Raw genomic sequence first — 18386 nt, 5'->3', positions numbered from 1 at the left:
CCTTCCAAAATGACTCACTACACACTTTTCCAAGTTAAATTCTATCTGCCACTTCTCAGCCCAGTTCTGTATCCAGTCAATGTCCTACTGCAACCTAGAACAGTCCTCCACACTATCCACAATTCCACCAACCTTCGTGTCATTTGCAAACTTACTAACCTACCATTCCACTTCCTCATCCAAATCATTTATAAAAATCACAAAGAGCTGAGGTCCCAAAATAGACCTCTGCGGAACACCACTGGTCACCCAGCTCTAGGCTGAATACTTTCCATCTACCACCACCCTCTGTCTTCTGTAGGCCAGCTGATTCTGAATCCAGACAGGCAAGTTTCACTGTATCCCATGCCTCTTTACTTTTTGAATGGGCCTACCATGGGGAACCTTATCAAACGCCTTGCTAAAAATCCATACATACCACATCCACTGCTCTACCTTCAACAATGTGCTTTGTCACATCCTCATAGAATTCAATGAGGCTTGCGAGGTATGACCTGCCCCTCACAAAGCCATGCTGACTTTGTATTTCCTTAATGTAAAATTTGTAAACTATACTGCAGTTTAATAATTTTAAGAATTGGAACAGGCACTATAACTTTGCTATTTGCTGAGTTAGAAAAAATAATCAAAACTGTGCAAATCTGTTTACTGCCTGGTATCCAAAAACTGAAAATATCCTTTATCCAAAAAATAATTGGTTTTCAGATAACGGATACTGGACCTGTACCAGGCGATAAAGTCACTTAATAAAAAAAAACTTGTTATAAAACGCACTAAAGTAAAATATAATTTGAAAAGAATGTGTGTTGATCATTGTGAATTTTGACTCATACAGAGACAGAATTAGAAGAATTCATCAATATTTTCAAAGCACATTTCAGCCAAAGGCACTTATGCAATATTATTTTCTAACAGCTGTATGAGTATTGGGACAACCCAGGAGAAAGAAACTGTAAGGATAACCAGAGGCTGCAAGCAGTAATATCCAGGAGCTTGGAGAGATTGATAAAAGCACAGAATGTAGATTCAGTCACTTGGATTTCAATCCAGCAGAGAGTCGGTTGCGAAAATGGTGCATCAATTAGAGACCTGCTATGTAGTATTATGGGGGACACAGTTCAGTATTGTTTATGAAAATAGTGATTGATGGAAATGCAACTCAGATTTATGAACAGAACATTCCTTGACTGATCACCAACCATAGTGAAAAAAATAAGTGCGAGCCAACTGGTGCCCTGTTTCAAACTATGATGACAGGTTTACAGTTTAATCTTTTTTTACTTTCAAACTAGAGGTAAATGGGTGTGGGCTACTTCTTTGAAGTACCTTTTTTAACAAAAGAAAAACAAGGTCAGAGAATCCTTCTGAATCAGTGACTTAAATGTAGCCTTTGTCCCAAAGCAGGTGATAGCAGACCTCTGTAGTATTTACAGGAAATCTTTACATTAACACATGGTATTCACAAGGAACAGGGACATGGAGCTCCTACAAATAACAAAAATGTGGCTACAATGTAAATTTCCTGTCTGCTGTGAAGAAGCATGCAGTCAGACCCAATGAGTCGACGGATGAAGAAAGACTGGTTTGGGTTCGATCACTTAGAGTCATAGAGATGTACAGCACGGAAACAGACCCTTCGGTCGAACCCGTCCACGCCGACCAGATATCCCAAACCAATCTAGTCTCACCTGCCAGCACCCGGCCCATATCCATCCGAATACCCCCTATCCATACACACATCCAAATGCCTCTTAAATGTTTCAATTGTACCAGCCTCCACCACAACCTCTGGCAGCTCATTCCATACACGTACCACTTCCTGTGTGAAAGAGTTGCCCCTCAGGTCTCATTTGTATCTTTCCCCTCTCACCCTAAACTGATGCCCTCTTGTTCTGGACTCCCGACCCCAGAGAAAAGACATTGTCTATTTACACTATCCATGCCCCTCATAATTTTGTAAACCTCTTTAAGGTCACCCCTCAGCCTCCGACGCTCCACGGAAAACAGCCCCGGTCTGTTCAGCCTCTCCCCGTAGCTCAAATCCTCCAACCATGGCAACAACTTTGTAAATCTTTTCTGAAGTTCCAAGTTTCACAACATCCTTCTGATAGGAAGGAGGCCAGAATTGCACACAATATTCCAACAGTGGCCTAACCAATGTCCTGTACAGCCGCAACATGCTCTCCCAACTCCTACACTCAGTACTCTGACCAATAAAGGAAAGCATACCAAACACCTTCTTCACTATCCCATCTACCTGCGACTCCACTTTCAAGGAGCTACGGACCTGCACTCCAAGGTCTCTTTGTTCAGCAATACTCCCGAGGACCTTACCATTAAGTGTATAAGTCCTGCTAAGATTTGCTTTCCCAAAATGCAGCAACTCGCATTTATCTGAATTAAACTCCATCTGCCACTTCTCAGCCCATTGGCCCATCTGGTCAAGATCCTGTTGTATTTTGAGGTAACCCTCTTCACTATCCAGAACACCTCCAATTTTGGTGTCATCTGCAAGCTTACTAACTGCACCACTTATGCTCACATCCAAATCATTTATGTAAATGACAAAAAGTAGAGGACCCAGCACCGATCCTTGTGGTACTCCACAGGTCACAGGCCTCCAGTCTGAAAAACAACCTTCCACCACCACCCTTTGTCTTCTACCTTTGAGCCAGTTCTGTATCCAAATGGCTAGTTCTCCCTGCATTCCGTGAGATCTAACTTTGCTAATCAGTCTTCCATGGAGAACCTTGTCGAATGCCTTACTGAAGTCCATATAGATCACATCTACCGCTCTCCCCTCATCAATCCTCTTTGTTACTTTCTCAAAAAACTCAATCAAGTTTGTGAGACATGATTTCCCACATACAAAGCCATGTTGACCATACCTAATCAGTCCTTGCCTTTCCAAATACATGTACATCTTGTCCCTCAGGATTCCCTCCAACAATTTGCCCACCACCGACGTTAGGCTCACTGGTCTATAGTTCCCTGGCTTGTCCTTACTACCCTTCTTAAACAGTGGCACCACATTTGCCAACCTCCAGTCTTCCAGAACCTCACCTGTGACTATCGATGATACAAATATCTCAGCAAGAACCCAGCAATCACATCTCTAGCTTCCCAGAGTTCTAGGCTACACCTGATCAGTTCCTGGGGATTTATCCACCTTTACCCGTTTCAAGTCATCCAGCACTTCCTCCTCTGTAATATGGACATTTTGCAAGATGTCACCATCCATTTCCCTACAGTCGATATCTTCCATATCCCTTTTCACAGTAAATACTGATGCAAAATACTCATTTAGTATCTCCCCCATTTTCTGCAGCTCCACATAAATGCTACCTTGTTGATTTTTGAAGGGCCCTATTCTCTCCCTAGTTACCCTTTTGTCCTTAATGTATTTGTAAAAACTCTTTGGATTCTCCTTAATTCTATTTGCTAAAGCTATCTCATGTCCCCTTTTTGCCCTCCTGATTTCCCTCTTAAGTATACTCCTAATTCATTTATACTCTTCTAAGTTTTTACTCAATCTATCCTGTCTATATCTGACATATGCTTCCTACTTTTTCTTAACCAAACCCTCAATTTCTTTAGTCATCCAACATTCCCTGTACCTATCAGCCTTCCCTTTCACCCTGACAGGAATATACTTTCTCTGGATTCTTGTTATCTCATTTCTGAAGGCTTCCTATTGTCCAGCCATCCCTTTACCTGCGAACATCTGCCCCCAATCAGTTTTCAAAAGCTCTTGCCTAATACCCTCAAAATTGGCCTTTCTCCAATTTAGAACTTCAACTTTTAGACCTGGTTTATCTTTTTCCATCATTATTTTAAATTTTATAGAATAATGGTCGCCGGTCCCAAAGTGCTCCCCCACTGTCACCTCAGTCACCTGCCCTGCCTTATTTCCCAGGAGTAGGTCAAGTTTTGCACCTTCTCTAGTAGATACATCCACATACTGAATCAGAAAATCATCTTGTACACACTTAACAAATTCCTCTCCATCTAAACCCTTAACACTTTGGCAGTCCCAGTCAATGTTTGGAAAGTTAAAATCCCCCACCATAACCACCCTATTATTTTTATAGATAGCTGAGATCTCCTTACAAGTTTGTTTCTCAATTTCCCTCTGACTATTAGGGGGTCTATAATGCAATCTCAATAAGGTTATCGTCCTTTTCTTATTTCTCTGTTCATTCCAAATAACTTCCCTGGATGTATTTCCAGGAATATCCTCCCTCAGCACAGCTGTAATGCTATCCCTTATCAAAAATGCCACTCCGCCTCCTCGCTTGCATCCCTTTCTATCCTTCCTGTAGCATTTGTAGCCTGGAATATTAAGCTGCCAGTCCTGCCCATCCCTGAGCCATGCTTCTGTAATTCCCATGATATCCCAGTCCCATGTTCGTAACCACGCCCTGAGTTCATCCTTCCCTGTTAGGCCCCTTGCATTGAAATAAATGCAGTTTAATTTATTAGTCCTACCTTGTCCCTGTCTGACCTGACTGTTTGATTCACTTCTGTTCTCAACTGTACCAGTCTCAGATCGATCTCTTTTCTCACAAGCCCCCCAACCCAACCCCCCACCTTACTAGTTTAAATCCTCCCAAACAGTTCTAGCAAATTTCCCTGCCAGTATATTAGTCCCCTTCCAATTTAGGTGCAATCCTTCCTTCTTGTACAGGTCACGTCTACCCCAAAAGAGATTCTAATGATCCAAAAATGTGAATCCTTCCCCCATACACCAGCTCCTCAGCCATGCATTCATCTGTTCTATCCTCCTATTCCTGCCCTCACTAGCTCATTGCACCAGGTGTAATTCAGATATTACTACTCTCGAGGACCTCCTTTTTAAACTTCTGCCTAACACTCTCTAATCTCCCTTCAGAAACTCAACCTTTTCCCTTCCTATGTTGTTGGTTCCAATGAGGACAATGACCTCTTGTTGGCCCCTTTCCCTCTTGAGAACATTCTGCACCCACTCTGAGACACCCTTGATCCTGGCACCAGGGAAGCAACACACCTATCTGTTTTTTGTCTGATGGCCACAGAAACGCCTGTCTGTACCTCGGATTAGAGAATAGCTGAACACAATTGATCTCTTGGAACCCAATGTACCCCTCATTGCATTAGAGTCAGTCTCAATACCAGACACTTGGCTGTTCGTGTTACGTTCCCCTGAGAATCCATCACCCCCTACATTTTCCAAAACAGCATACCTGTTGAAATTGCTGCTCCTGGAATTCGAGGAAATCTCCTCTAGCACCTAAAATACCTCAAAAAAGGAATAACCGTTACAGCCAGAAATTTTTCCCATCCTCCATCTTGGATTACCCAGCTAAGGATTCACTCGATCTATCCTTACATATGCTTCCTTCTTTTTCTCAACCAAACCCTCAATTTCTTTAATTATCCAGCATTCCCTACACCTACCAGCCTTTCCTTTCACCCTAACAGGAATATACTTTCTCTGGATTCTCCTTATCTCATTTCTGAAGCCTTCCCATTTTGCAGCTGTCCCTTTACCTGCGAGCATCTGCCCCCAATCAGCTTTCAAAAGTTCTTGCCTAACACCGTCAAAATTGGCTTTTCTCCAATTTAGAACTTCAACTTTTAGATCCGGTCTATCTATTTCCATTATTTTAAATCTATTAGAATTATGGTCGCTGGCCCCAAAGTGCTCCCCCACTGACACCTCAGTCACCTGCCCTGCCTTATTTCCCAAGAGGAGGTCATGTTTTGCACCTTCTCTAGTAGGTACATCCACATACTGAATCAGAAAATTGTCTTGTACACACTTAACAAATTCCTCTCCATCTAAACCCTTAACACTATGGCAGCCCCAGTCCATGTTTGGAAAGTTAAAATCCCCTACCATAACCACCCTATTATTCTTACTGATAGCTGAGATATCTTTACAAGTTTGTTTCTCAATTTCCCTCTGACTGTTAGGGGATCTATAATACAATCCCAATAATACATCCCTTCCTTATTTCTCAGTTGAGTATGCAGATCCGTGGGTGCATATTGGTGGACATTTGACAGGGAGGGTAAGTATTTAAGGTCATTAGCAGAAACTCAGCAGACCTGGCATCATGTGTGGGGAGAATGCAGAGCTAATGTTTTGAGTCCAGTGACCCGTCTTCAGTTCCAACAATGAGTCACTGGACTTGAAACATAAACTCTGTTTCTCTCTGAACAACTACGCCAGATCTGGGACTTTCTCCTTTTGTGTCAGACTTCAAGCACCTGCAGCTCTCTGTTTTGAAAGTCATTTGGTTTATTTTCAGTTGAGAAGAATCAAGGATTAAAAAAGCTTTTTTTTAAAGTTAGTTCAGGGTTGAGTTCAGAATCAAGTTTAGTTTCTAGCCCCAAAGGTCAAGGTGGGTCAAAGACCCTGTCAATCAGAAAGACAGCATTGTTTGTTATTCTTCCAACCCAGGAGAATCATATCATATAAACCCTATAGTGTGGTAAGATACCATGCGATCCATTGGATTCATACCGACTGCCTGAAGAGCATCCCACCGAGACCCACCTCCCTATTTCCCCCATTGGCTAATTCACCCAGCTTGCACATCATTGGCCTAATTAGTTTGATTAGAAATCTACAGAATCTGTTAGAATTGAGAATATTTAAGCTTTCAGATTTGTGAATAGTTCATGTTCACAGACTTGGAAAGGACCAATCAAATTGTCTCCACAATCCATAGCAAAGAAACGGTGATAAATAAATTGAAATGTAAGGACTGCGATGAAGCTGTAAAGTCTCCATAATGGATAGTCTTGGGAAACATATTGAAACAACATTCTTCTATTTTAAGATCTTTCTAACATTTTCTATATTGAGACAGCTTGGTTTTTGTTCTTTCTCCTTTTATGTAATAAACATCTGCTCTATTGTTAAGGAAAATGTGTAGCCTCATGAGAATAAGTCTCTATGACTAATGACAGTCTCGTCTAACTAAACAAAAAAAGACTGTTTGATCAAGCCAAGCTCCTTTCTGAATTGTGCAGTATTACCATTAACTGGGTTCATAACAAGACATCCAAACAGCCCATTGATTGAAAGCTACTGGAGATAGGCAGCAATATGAAGGAGGCTGTGGTGACCAAACACTGGTTTAACAATAGAAAACAGGAGAGAAATGAAAATGGTTGTTATCCCAGTTGAAGATATCACAAACAGTGTCCCACCAGAATGATTGCTTGAACAGATAGCTGTCAATAATATACATAAATGACTGAAATAAGGGAACTATAAGCAGAATTCAACTGATAAAGATTTGTAGAAAGTGAGGACGGCAGATGCTGGAGATCAGAGTCGAAAAGAGTGGCGCTGGAATGTGTAATGTGTCATGCAGCCGCTAATAAACTATTCACTAGAATCTGGAGCAACTTAGCAGGTGATTGATTGCTGAATGGTATTAAATGCCAAAGAAGTGCAAAATAATGAATGTTAGTCTAAAGAACAGTAAAATAACTGCAGGGTAAATGATTGTGACTCTAGGTATTGGCAGAGGATGCAAACCAGACTAAAGAATATATTTCAACACCGAAAGCATTGGGAGCCATACATAAGTTCTGGAAGGATTTATTTTTGCTGTCGAAAGATTATTGGCCAAGTTATCATTTGACATCATGGTTTCTGTGAATTCTTTCAAACCGAGTTAAACAGACTGAGTTTGATGGTATGTCAAAATGGTGAAGCTACATTGAGGAAGGGAAAAGATGCCAGAGTGGTAACCCATGAATCAAAATAGTCTTCAAGAGCCAAACATTTTTTCTGATTGATTTCTGCTTGTTATGTGGCTAAGCCTTGTTAATACAACATCCATATTCTGATCATCCTGAGCAAAAGCAACAATAGTACAAACAACCAACACCCCCAACCCTCCCCCATGCCGAATAATATAAGAGACGGAATGCTTACCTGATATCTTCAAAGATACTGATTTGCAGCTTCAGAAGATGTGACAAATATTCCATTAATTCCAAGCCCTTCTCAGAACTCAGGGGGCTGTTGAGATGGAAAAATGCAGCATCAGTAATAGAGTTCATTAATAGCGGCTGAGTTAAAGGTCCCAACTGGGTTGTCACCTTTGACCAGAAGAGACTGCAAACAGCAACACATTATATTCCTATCACACTGCAAGGGTAATGGCAAGGGAATTGGGATCAGGTGGCACTTAAGGTATGAAGAATAACTGAAATTCTTCACCAATCAAACAATTAGGTGTAAGCAGAATCATTACAAGAGATACAATATATCAACAGTCATTCTCTGTTTATTATAAAAATCTGAAAAGATTTCTTGTTGGGCTTACTAATTATTGAGGTTTACCACCATTTGGAGGACATTCTCATTTGAAATGTTATTTCCATAAATAAGGATTTTGCTAAAGGTTAGTGCTGTGATTTGTTCTGTTGCATTACACTATTTTAAAACTACCCTCTCTCACAATACCTCGCCTCAATCTACAATGATCCTGTCTGCACCAATTAGTTCATATAAGATAGTGTTTTGTATTAATACTAAACTACTCCAGCAGGGGAAGTAGGCTTTGAGATTTGCACGTTTTTACAGGTTAATAATTCCATTGTCACTTCATAGTTACAAAGCTGATAGAAAAATGGAGAAGGAACAGTGATACAAAAGCCCTTTGCTGATGAGAACAAAGCAATTTTACATAATACATCTCAAACCTAGATTTTCAAAAGTGCCAAAACTGGCTACAAACATTAAGCTATCTGCAAGACATCAAATATGAACACTGCGTGATTTAAAATGCTGTATTAATATATTTAGTTAGACTGTAAAACATCTATTTTAGAATCATTAAATATCTGAAGAAGCCAACTGTGAACATTCCCAGGGTAAACATTATTGACTAAGTGCAATTATTTTGTTAGTAATCTGCAAAAAAGTATATTTTCATTTATAAACTACTGAGTTTGATGGTAGATCAAAATGATGAGGTTGCATTGAGGAAGGGAAAACATACCAGAGTAGCAACCCATGAAACAAAATAGTCTGTGGCTGTTACAAACTGAAGAGGAGGAGGGAATCAGCTGCCCTCCTTTTAAACCCCTCTCCATTGGTCACAATATATTTTATTAACGTATTTTTAGCTCTCAGCTATCACACTTCAATGAGAACAGTTTGCTAGAAAAAGAAGGAGCCAATTAACAAGGTTTTATTAAATGAATGAAAGGAAAATGTTATTACCTAATAATCATCTAACATAAACATAAACACGGGTAATAAGTTTAAAAGGGATTGTGCCTGGTGCAGACAGGGAGAAGTTAAGTCCCTAGAGTCTCTGAGGTGTTAGATTTTAAACATGAGGCCAGAGTTGATTAATTGTTGACTCATTTTCACAGCAGAATCTGTAGATATCTGGAGTTTGCAGTGACAGGATGCATTCTCAAGTTTTCTTTTTCACTGCACATTTTGTTTTGGGACAGTGATAGAACCAGGAAGGGCAAGAGAGATAGACCAAGGCTTCCAAGTTCTGATGATATTGCCCCATGTATTTCTCTCTGCTCTGGGCTGGTGATCAAAAGCAGTTGTTGAAATAAAATTCAGTGTGTATTCTATTGCTTTTTCAAGTTGGATACTGGCAGGAGGGTTTTCGTCTCTCAATAACGTGATACTATAAAATACATGTCACTGACTCAGCCACTTGGCTTCAATGTCTTTAGATGACTATGGTGATTCCAGTCCAGGCTGCTTCATTTATTGCGCATGGGTCTCAAAAAGCCCATCATGATCTGTGATCAGGTGACAACTGCAGCTATTTTGGGTCCAAGTTTCTTCCTTTCTGAAATCCAATTTGGTCCATGAGAGGCTTCAGGTTGTACAGTCAGATCCTCTTCCAGGGCGGGTGGGACCTGTACAATAAGGACAGGTTGCACCTAAACTGGGGGAGCATCAATATCCTGGCAGGGAGGTTCACTAGTGCCACTTAGGAGGGTTTAAACTAGTGGAGTAGGAGAGTGAGCACCAGAGCAGTAGGTCAGTATGTGGATTGATAGAGGAGGTTAAGTCAATTAAGTCTAATAGGAAGAGCATGCAGGGCCAGGTTAATGAACACAGCGGGACTTGCAATCTGAAGTGTATTTATTTTATTGCCAGGAATATAACAGGTAAGGCAGATGAGCTTAGAGGCTGGATTTGTACATGGAATTACAATGTAGCAGTCATTACAGAAATTTGGTTGAGAGAAGGACATGACTGGCATCTCAGCTTTCCGGGGTTTAGACATTTCAGCCGTGATAGAAAGGGATGTAGAAGGGGTAAGGGAGTTTTTATTACAGAGAATGCCACAGCTGCATTGATAAGGGACATCTTAGAGGGCTCATCCAGCAAGGCCTTATGGGTGGAACTCAGGAATAAGAAAGGTTCAGTCACTGTGATGGGGGTTATACTGTAGGCCTCCCAATAGCCAGCAGGAGATAGAGGGACAATTATGTAAGCTGATGGTGGAAAGATGTAAAAACAACAGGTGATTTTTAACTTCCACAATACTGACTTGAACGCCCTTAGTGTCAGGGATTTATATGGGGCAGAATTTGTTAGGTGCATCCAGGAAGGTTTTTTTGAAGTGATATGTAGATAGCTAACTAGGAAAAGGAAGAAGGGTTACACCCAAAATGGTAACTTCTCCACCTCTTGATGCTGCCTGGCTTGCTGTGTTCTTCCAGCCTCCGCCTGGATTCCAGCATCTGCAGTTTTTTTTATCTTTAACTAGGAAAAGGGGCCATATAATTCTTGTATTTGGGAATGAGCCTCGCCAGACCAGTGGGGGAGCATCTTGGAAACAGTGATCATAATTCCATAAGTTTTAAGATAGTTGTGGATAAGGATAAAGACTGGTCCTCAGGTGAAAGTGTCAAATTGAGGGAAGGCTAACTATAACAATATTAGATAGGAACTGGAGAAATTAGATTAGAGGTGGTTTGAATGTAAATCCACATCTGATATATGGAAGTTGTTTAAAGGCCAGTTGATCAGAGTTCAGGATCAGCATGTCCCTGTGAGGATGAAATGTAAGGGTGGAAAGATTCAGGAAGCTTGGATGACAAGAGATATTGAAAATTTAGTCAAAAAGAAAAAGGAAGCATATGTAAGGTTTAGGAAACTGAAACCAAACAAAGGCCCTTGAGAAATAAAAAGGAAGCTCTTTCTCTTGCATCTTTTGCTTTTCTTTTCTTTGGAGTGGGTTGGTTGGTGAAATCAGCGACGTAGCTAGAGCAGGTTGTGTGGAGAATGGCAGCTCCTCCAGACGGTCAGAGGCAGCAGGCGATGTGGCTCCTCACGGTGACTGGAGGCAGTGGTGGCAGTGGCAGCAGAGACATCTTCCTGGCATTCCAGGCTGGCGGCTAGGACCCTCTACCGATCAGACACGGCGGCCTTTTCAAGATGGCCAGGTGACGTTGCAGAGGAGGACAGACGGAGCGAGACTCTTGACGCGATGGTGGCAGCATCCTGGCCTGGCAGTGGAGCCAGGGACCCCTGGAGTAGGCCCGGAGCTAGGATTCCTGCCACTGAGGCAGGAGCAGAACCGGAACCCTTGGCTGCACAGTAATTGTGGGTTTGGCACGGGACACAGCATTGGCAGTGACAACAGCAGCAAGGTGGGCCTTGTGGCAAAGAGATGGTACCTAATGAAGAGTGGCAACTCCTATATTGGTGGGTCAAGCACAGGCGGCAGCAAGGCATTAGAGGGGTGGTGGCACAGGGCTCACGACTCTCTTCCAGTTCTATCTTTTACCCCTTTTATTCTCAAACTATCCAAAATCGTTCCGGATTGTGGTGACCGTAGAAGCTTTTCGCTGTATTTTACTGTATTACTCACAGTAAAATGCAAGCAACAATAAATAAATCAACATCAGAAAAAAATTTAAACAAGAAATTAGAAGGGTTAAAAGGGACCATGAAATGTCCTTGGTAAGTAGGATTAAAAAGAATCCCAAGCCATTAAAAAGAATCCCAGAGGAACCTTGATTATCTGAATACCAATTATCCCAAAATGGGATTATTCGAAGGAGATCTTGAGATCCCGATGAAACATTATATCAAAGACCTGTGTCCAACACTGATTTACAGTGATTAAAAGTGCTGCCGAGATCAGTCCTGGACTGATGGGAGTGCAGGCACCATCTCTAAATGACTGACCTCCCACCTTCTCTCTCTCTTTTCCCACATTTTGCCTTGAGTTCTATACAGGGGTGTACCCTAAATCCCCCTTCCCCAGATAATCTCTTCAACATTGCCCTGTACGGGGCAAAGGTGGAACTTGTCAAAAAGTTGCAGTAAAAAGCTGTGTGCGAGAGTCTGTGCCTGTGTGTGTGTGTGTGTGTGTGTGTGTGTGTGGCTGTATGTGTGTGGGTGTGGCTGTGTGGGTGCATCTGTGTGTGTGTGTGCCTGTGCGCGTGTCTGTCTTTGTGTATCTGTGTCTATGTCGCTGTGTGTGTGTGCGCGCGCGCGCGCGCGTCTGTGTTTGTGTATCTGTGTGTGTGTGTGTGCATATCTGTGTTTGTGTATCTGTGTGTGTGTATCTATGTGTGTGTGTGTGTGTGTGTGTGTCTGTGTTTGTGTATCTGTGTGTGTGTCTGTGTTTGTGTGTGTCTGTGTTTGTGTGTCTGTGTTTGTGTGTCTGTGTTTGTGTGTGTCTGTGTTTGTGTGTGTCTGTGTGTGTGTGTGTGTGTATCTGTGTGTGTGTGTGTGTGTGTGTGTACATGCACGTGCATGCTATTTGGAGACTCACTCCCCCCTAAAAGGCAGTTGCAGCAACAGCTGTCTTGTTGTTGGTGTTGGCAGGACCCTCAGGACCATTGATATCAAAGGGATCTTGCAATCCAAGTTCATGGTTCCTTGATATGGCAATACAATGGATTAAATGGTAAAGAAGGCATGAGGCATGCTTGCTTTCATCAGTTAGGGCATCAAGTATAAAAGTTGGTCAGTAATGCTGCAACTGTACAAGGCTTTAGTTCAGCCACATTTAAAGTATTGTGTGCAGTTCTGGTCACCTGGGGAGGATTTAGAGAGGCTGCAAAAGAGGATTACCAAGCTGTTGCCTGGATTGGAGGGCATTAGCCAAAGGTTGGACAAACTTGGATTGCTTTCGCTAGAGCATCAGAGGCTGAATGGCGACCTGATAGAAGTACATAAAAGTACGCGAGAGGCACAGATATAGTGCCTAGACAGAGCCTTCTTCCCACAGTGGAAATGTCAAATATTTGGGGGTGTGGGAGGGTTTCAATTGAGAGGGGGGAAAGTTTAAAGGAGATGTGCGTGGAAAGTCTTTTCACACAGTAGTAGCTACCAGGCCAAAGTTTCAGATGCATTTAGATAGACACATAAACAGGCAGGGAATACAAGGATATGGACCACGTGCAGGCAGAAGAGATTAGTTCATTGTGGTTGGCACAGACATGGTGGGCCGAAGGGCCTGTTCCTGTGCTGTATTGTTCTATGCACTCTAACAGTGGTTTGCACATTCCCTCAGGATGACAAATTGCTGCACAATAAAAAGCAGTTTGTATCTGGTTTCATTAAATGCGTTTACATTTTAATGGTTGAAAATAAAATAATTTACAGACGATTGTCTCCTTTCAGTGTATTTATCATGCTTTCCTCACAGTATTGAAGTGGAAACTTATTACACCAATTCCTAATGTAACTCAGTCATTTGTAAGATCTCCAGCCTGTTCCTCTTCAGCCCATTAACAAACACTTTGTGCAGCTTAACAGCCGACTCATCCTCACCAATTTCCCTTTTTCCCTTTGCAAATTGCAGTGTGCCATTGATATGTTGGAACTGGGAGAAAGTGAGGACTGCAGATGCTGGAGATCAGTGGAAAAGTGTGGAGCTGGAAAACTTCCTAAACAACCCCACCGCCCTGTGGCCAAACAGTCCAACTCCCCCCTTCCTACTCCGCCAAGGACATGCAAGTCCTGGGCCTTCTCCACCCCCAAATTCTAGCCACTCGACACCTGGAGGAAGAACGCTTCATCTTTTGCCTTGGGACCCTCCAACCACACGGCATCAATGTCAATTTCCTCATCTCGCCTCTCCTCATCTTATCCCAGCCCCAACCCTCCAATTCAGCACCGGCCTCATGAACTGTCCTACCTGTCCATTCTCCTTCCCACCTACACACTCCACCCTCCTCTCCGACCTAGCACCATCAGCCCCCACCGTCAACTACCAATCACATTTCCAAACCAACCTCCCACCTCCCATTTATCTCTCAGCCCCCTTGAGTCTCCCCACATTCCTGATGAAGAGCTTATGCTCGAAACATCGATTCTCCTGCTGGCTGACTGACTGTGCTTTTCCAGCACCACAGGTTTTGATATGTTGGAACACTGACTTGCCATCAAACAGCTCTACTTTCAAAGTGCACCACACCCAACGTCTTATGAGCGATTTAAAATCTAGCTCTTGAAATCACCTAACCACATCTTCTTTACTTTCCTGAGTTTCTCTTCAATCATTTGAATACAATACACAACAAGCCTGAGCCTGACAAAGAGGTGGTCAATTAAAATCAAGCCACAGTCCACAACATGTGAATACTGATGGAATTATATGATGTTGTAGAAGCTTGATGTAGACCAGGTCCAAATTCTAAACTCGCACCAAGTTAAAATACTTCAGGTAATCTCGGCCTTTTATAAATCAGATGACAATGTGATTTCTTGGATCAAATATCACAGTCAGGTTGATATGGTCTGAACGGTAGCGAAAGTGGATACTGCAGATGCTGGAAATTAGAGTCAAGATTAGAGTGGTGCTGGAAAAGCACAGCAGGTCAGGCAGCATCCAAGGAGCAGGAAAATCGACTTTTAGGGCAAAAAACCCTTCATCAGGGATGAGACTGTTGCCTGAAAAGTCAATTTTCCAACTCCTCAGATACAGCCTGACCTGCTGTGTTTTTTCGGCACCACTCTAAACTTGACTCATGGTCTGAGGGGTCCCCTGTATGTTTGCTCGTATAACGTGTATCACAATGATTGGGTTCTTGACCTTTTACATTTCCGTCTTTTCAAAGAAATAGTTGTGCAGTGCTTCTGTGTGGCATTCACAGCAAAACAGTTTCCGAGTGAAGTCATACTTGCCTTCTTTTCTGCTTTTACGCCATTTTGGGGAAATAACATGGCAGAACTGGCTGACAATTGTGCACAGGTAAGGCCTTAACAATATACAGAACATTTCTTACAGTCATAGAGGGGTAGAACACTGAAACAGACCCCCAACTCATCCATGCCAACCGGATATCCTAACCTAATCTAGTCCCATTTGCCAGCATTTGGCTCATATCCCTCTAAACCCTTCCTATTCAGATACCCATCCAAATGCCTTGTAAATGTTTCCATTGTACCAGCCTCCACCACGTCATCTGGCAGCTCATCCACCATCCTCTGCCTGAAAAAGTTTCCCCTCAGGTCCCTTTTAAATCTTTCTCCTCTTACGTTAAACCTGTGCCCTCTAGTTTTGGACTCGTCCACACTGGGGAAAAGACCTTAATTATTCACCCTGTCAATGCCCCTCATAATTTTTTAAACTTCTATAAGATCACCCCTCAGTGTCCAACGCTCTCAGGGAAAACAGCTGCAGCCTATTCAGCTTCTTCGTATAGCTCAAGCACTCTAAACCCGGCAACATTCCTGTAAATATTTTTCTGAACCCTTCAAATTTAACAACACCCTTCCAATAGCAGAGAAACCAGAATTGAACGCAGTATTCCAAAGTGGCTAAACTAATGTCCTCCACAGCCTTAACATGACCTCCCAACCCCTATACTCAATGCACTGACGAATAAAGGCAAGCATACCAAATACCTTCTTCACCACAGTGTCTACCTGCAATTTATTTCTTGCATTTTAGGCTGTACTTTATTCTAGGATTGCTTTATGAAATCAGCACTGTCCTGGAACATTTTTAAAGTCTGGCAAATGGAAGATCTTTTTTGAAAAGGCACAAGATTATACTGACAATTGTTCCTCTGTGCTGGTTACTGTGCTTCAGTACAGTTCTAGCCTTCAGCCATGTTTGTATCGTCAGGTTCAGGTCCGAACTCAGGTACATGATGAGTAATGACTATTAAGAAAATTAAGACTTTACAAAATTTGAAGCAAACGGATGTATGACACCATGTCCACAATGGTGTAATTAAAGGAAGATAAACTGGAAAAGCTGTCACAAGAAGAGATTATTAGCAAGACAAAGCAAGTATTCCAAGGACTTGAAGCATTAAAAATGTGCACAACTCTATTTTGCAAAGCCTGCTGGAAACCCTGAAATGTCTTAAGAAAGATGATGAGAGGAATTTGGTTGAAGAAAAATCCAACATCATCTCTGGAAATGTTAGAACTTGGTCTCAGTGAGGCACAGGTAAACACTTCCAAACTTGTACATCAAGGTTTGTTTTGGTATGGTACTTGTAACACTTTTCATGTTCTTGCCAATTTAGCTCAAGATTAAATGTTTCCATTGGCACTGTGGAGAGGCATCAATGCCTTTGAGAAGACATAATGCTTCATTACTGGTGAAGCACTAAATTCCTTCTCTATTCTTAAATGATATCTTTGGAAGTAAGCCAGTTATCTCAGAAGTGGAAACTAAATTTCACATTATTTAATATAATTTTCATTAACTTCCAGTATGTTTTAAACCCATATAAAAAAGTGGAGTCGCAGTTAGATAGGATAGTGAAGAAGGTGTTTGGTATGCTTTCCTTTATTGGTCAGAGTATTGAGTACAGGAGTTGGGAGGTCAGTTGGCGGCTGTACAGGACATTGGTTAGGCCACTGTTAGGCTAGTACCATTGCATAATTTAAAAGGCATTTGGATGAGTAAATGAATAGGAAGGGTTTGGAGGAATATGGGCCGGGTGCTGGCAGGTGGGACTAGATTGGGTTGGGATATCTGGTCGGCATGGACGAGTTGGACCGAAGGGTCTGTTTCAATGCTGTACATCTCTATGACTCTAACTGTTACTGCTGCCATCACCTTTTACTGCCAATTCGCTGGCACTGATCAGCTGTGACATTAGTTGCCACCAGCTTCTCCTGCCCCTTCCTGTTGTCATGATGTGATTTATGTGGTGAGTGTTTTTCTATAGGTTGACTCACATAAAGGCTAGGTTCTTGCTGAGAGTGAGGTCTTGAAGTTTATCAACAACATTAACTACTTACTGCTGAGGTATCTTTGGCATTGAAATAGTAAGCACAAAACCCAAACTGTGAAATTATATACATATAACTAACGGAGCAAACAACCACACTGACTCCACTGCACTGAGCAAGGAGTTACTGAAAGCAAAGATTTTTATACTGGAATTCATTCATCATGTGACTGTCTGAGGTACACACTGCCTGTTTGGTCTAGACTGTACGCTGTCATACCAAAGAAGACTTGAGTAACAAAGGAAATAAGTAGCACACTGTACAATGATAAACATCATAACTCTCAACTTTATGGTGACCAAAAATAAATACATTTACAATAACACCGCAGATCCACGTGTTGACAGAAACATTTCAAGAACAATTCCAAACAATGCTAGCAACATCTGTGGGTGATTTTTGACTAGATGTGCATTATCTATCCCTCCACCAACTGCTTCATTTTCCAGTGGACATCAAGAATACCTCCCCCACCCCCACCCCCAACCCCCCAAAAAAAAATTCTGCGCTGCGATATCTAACTTCATTCAGGATAATGTAGGGTTTTTACACATGTCCTTCACATTTGCAATACAGGAAAGAAAATAACCCAGGTCGCTGCTCCCGGTCATTATCTAACAACTGAGAAAGCTGGAAAGTGTCTGTGTCCTTTACCACGACAGGCTCAAAAGCACAAGTTTTAATTTCCACTCCAGGATTGGAACAGGTCCCAGCTCACAAACTGAGCCCAGAGAAGGAGCCCCTGAACAATGGATACTCTCCTCAGGTTAATTTTGAAGGAGATGTCCCCCCGCATGGAGTCCCAACCATTGAAGGAGAGGTTGAGTGGGTTGGGCCTGTACTTCTTGGAATGTGGAAGAATGGGACACGGCCTTATTGAAATATGCAAGTGGCCTAGGGGCCTGACAGGTGAGATGCAGAAAGGTTGTTTCCCTGTTTGGGAGGGTCTCAGACCAGAGGGCATAATCTCAGAATAAGGGGTCACACATTGAAGATAAAGATGAGGAGGAATTTATTCTCTCCGAGAGTAGTGACTCTGTGTTATTCTTTACTGCAGAGGGCTGTCAAGACTGGGTCATTAGTTGTCTTAAACGCTGAGATAGGCAGATTTTTAATCAGTACAGGAATCAAGTGTTACGGGGAAAAGGCAGGAAGATGAAGTTGAAGATAAGCAAATTAG

The 18386-nt window shown here is 42.2% G+C and overlaps 1 protein-coding gene across 2 annotated transcripts in view; it reads right to left on the bottom strand.

Annotated features, from left to right (window-relative positions):
• ptprn2 (protein tyrosine phosphatase receptor type N2) overlaps positions 1-18386 on the bottom strand; it is a 956995-nt gene that overhangs the window by 600411 nt on the left and 338198 nt on the right. For both annotated transcript variants that reach the window (XM_060825120.1, XM_060825121.1), the window contains exon 10: positions 7937-8023. In XM_060825120.1, the coding sequence (XP_060681103.1) occupies positions 7937-8023 (87 nt within the window). The remainder of the gene's footprint in view (positions 1-7936; positions 8024-18386) is intronic.

Source organism: Hemiscyllium ocellatum, chromosome 5, assembly GCF_020745735.1.
Source record: "Hemiscyllium ocellatum isolate sHemOce1 chromosome 5, sHemOce1.pat.X.cur, whole genome shotgun sequence".
Classification (NCBI taxonomy): Eukaryota; Metazoa; Chordata; class Chondrichthyes; order Orectolobiformes; family Hemiscylliidae; genus Hemiscyllium; species Hemiscyllium ocellatum.
The sequence above is the reverse complement of the archived record's forward strand: the minus strand, read 5'-3'. Positions and strand labels throughout refer to the sequence as shown.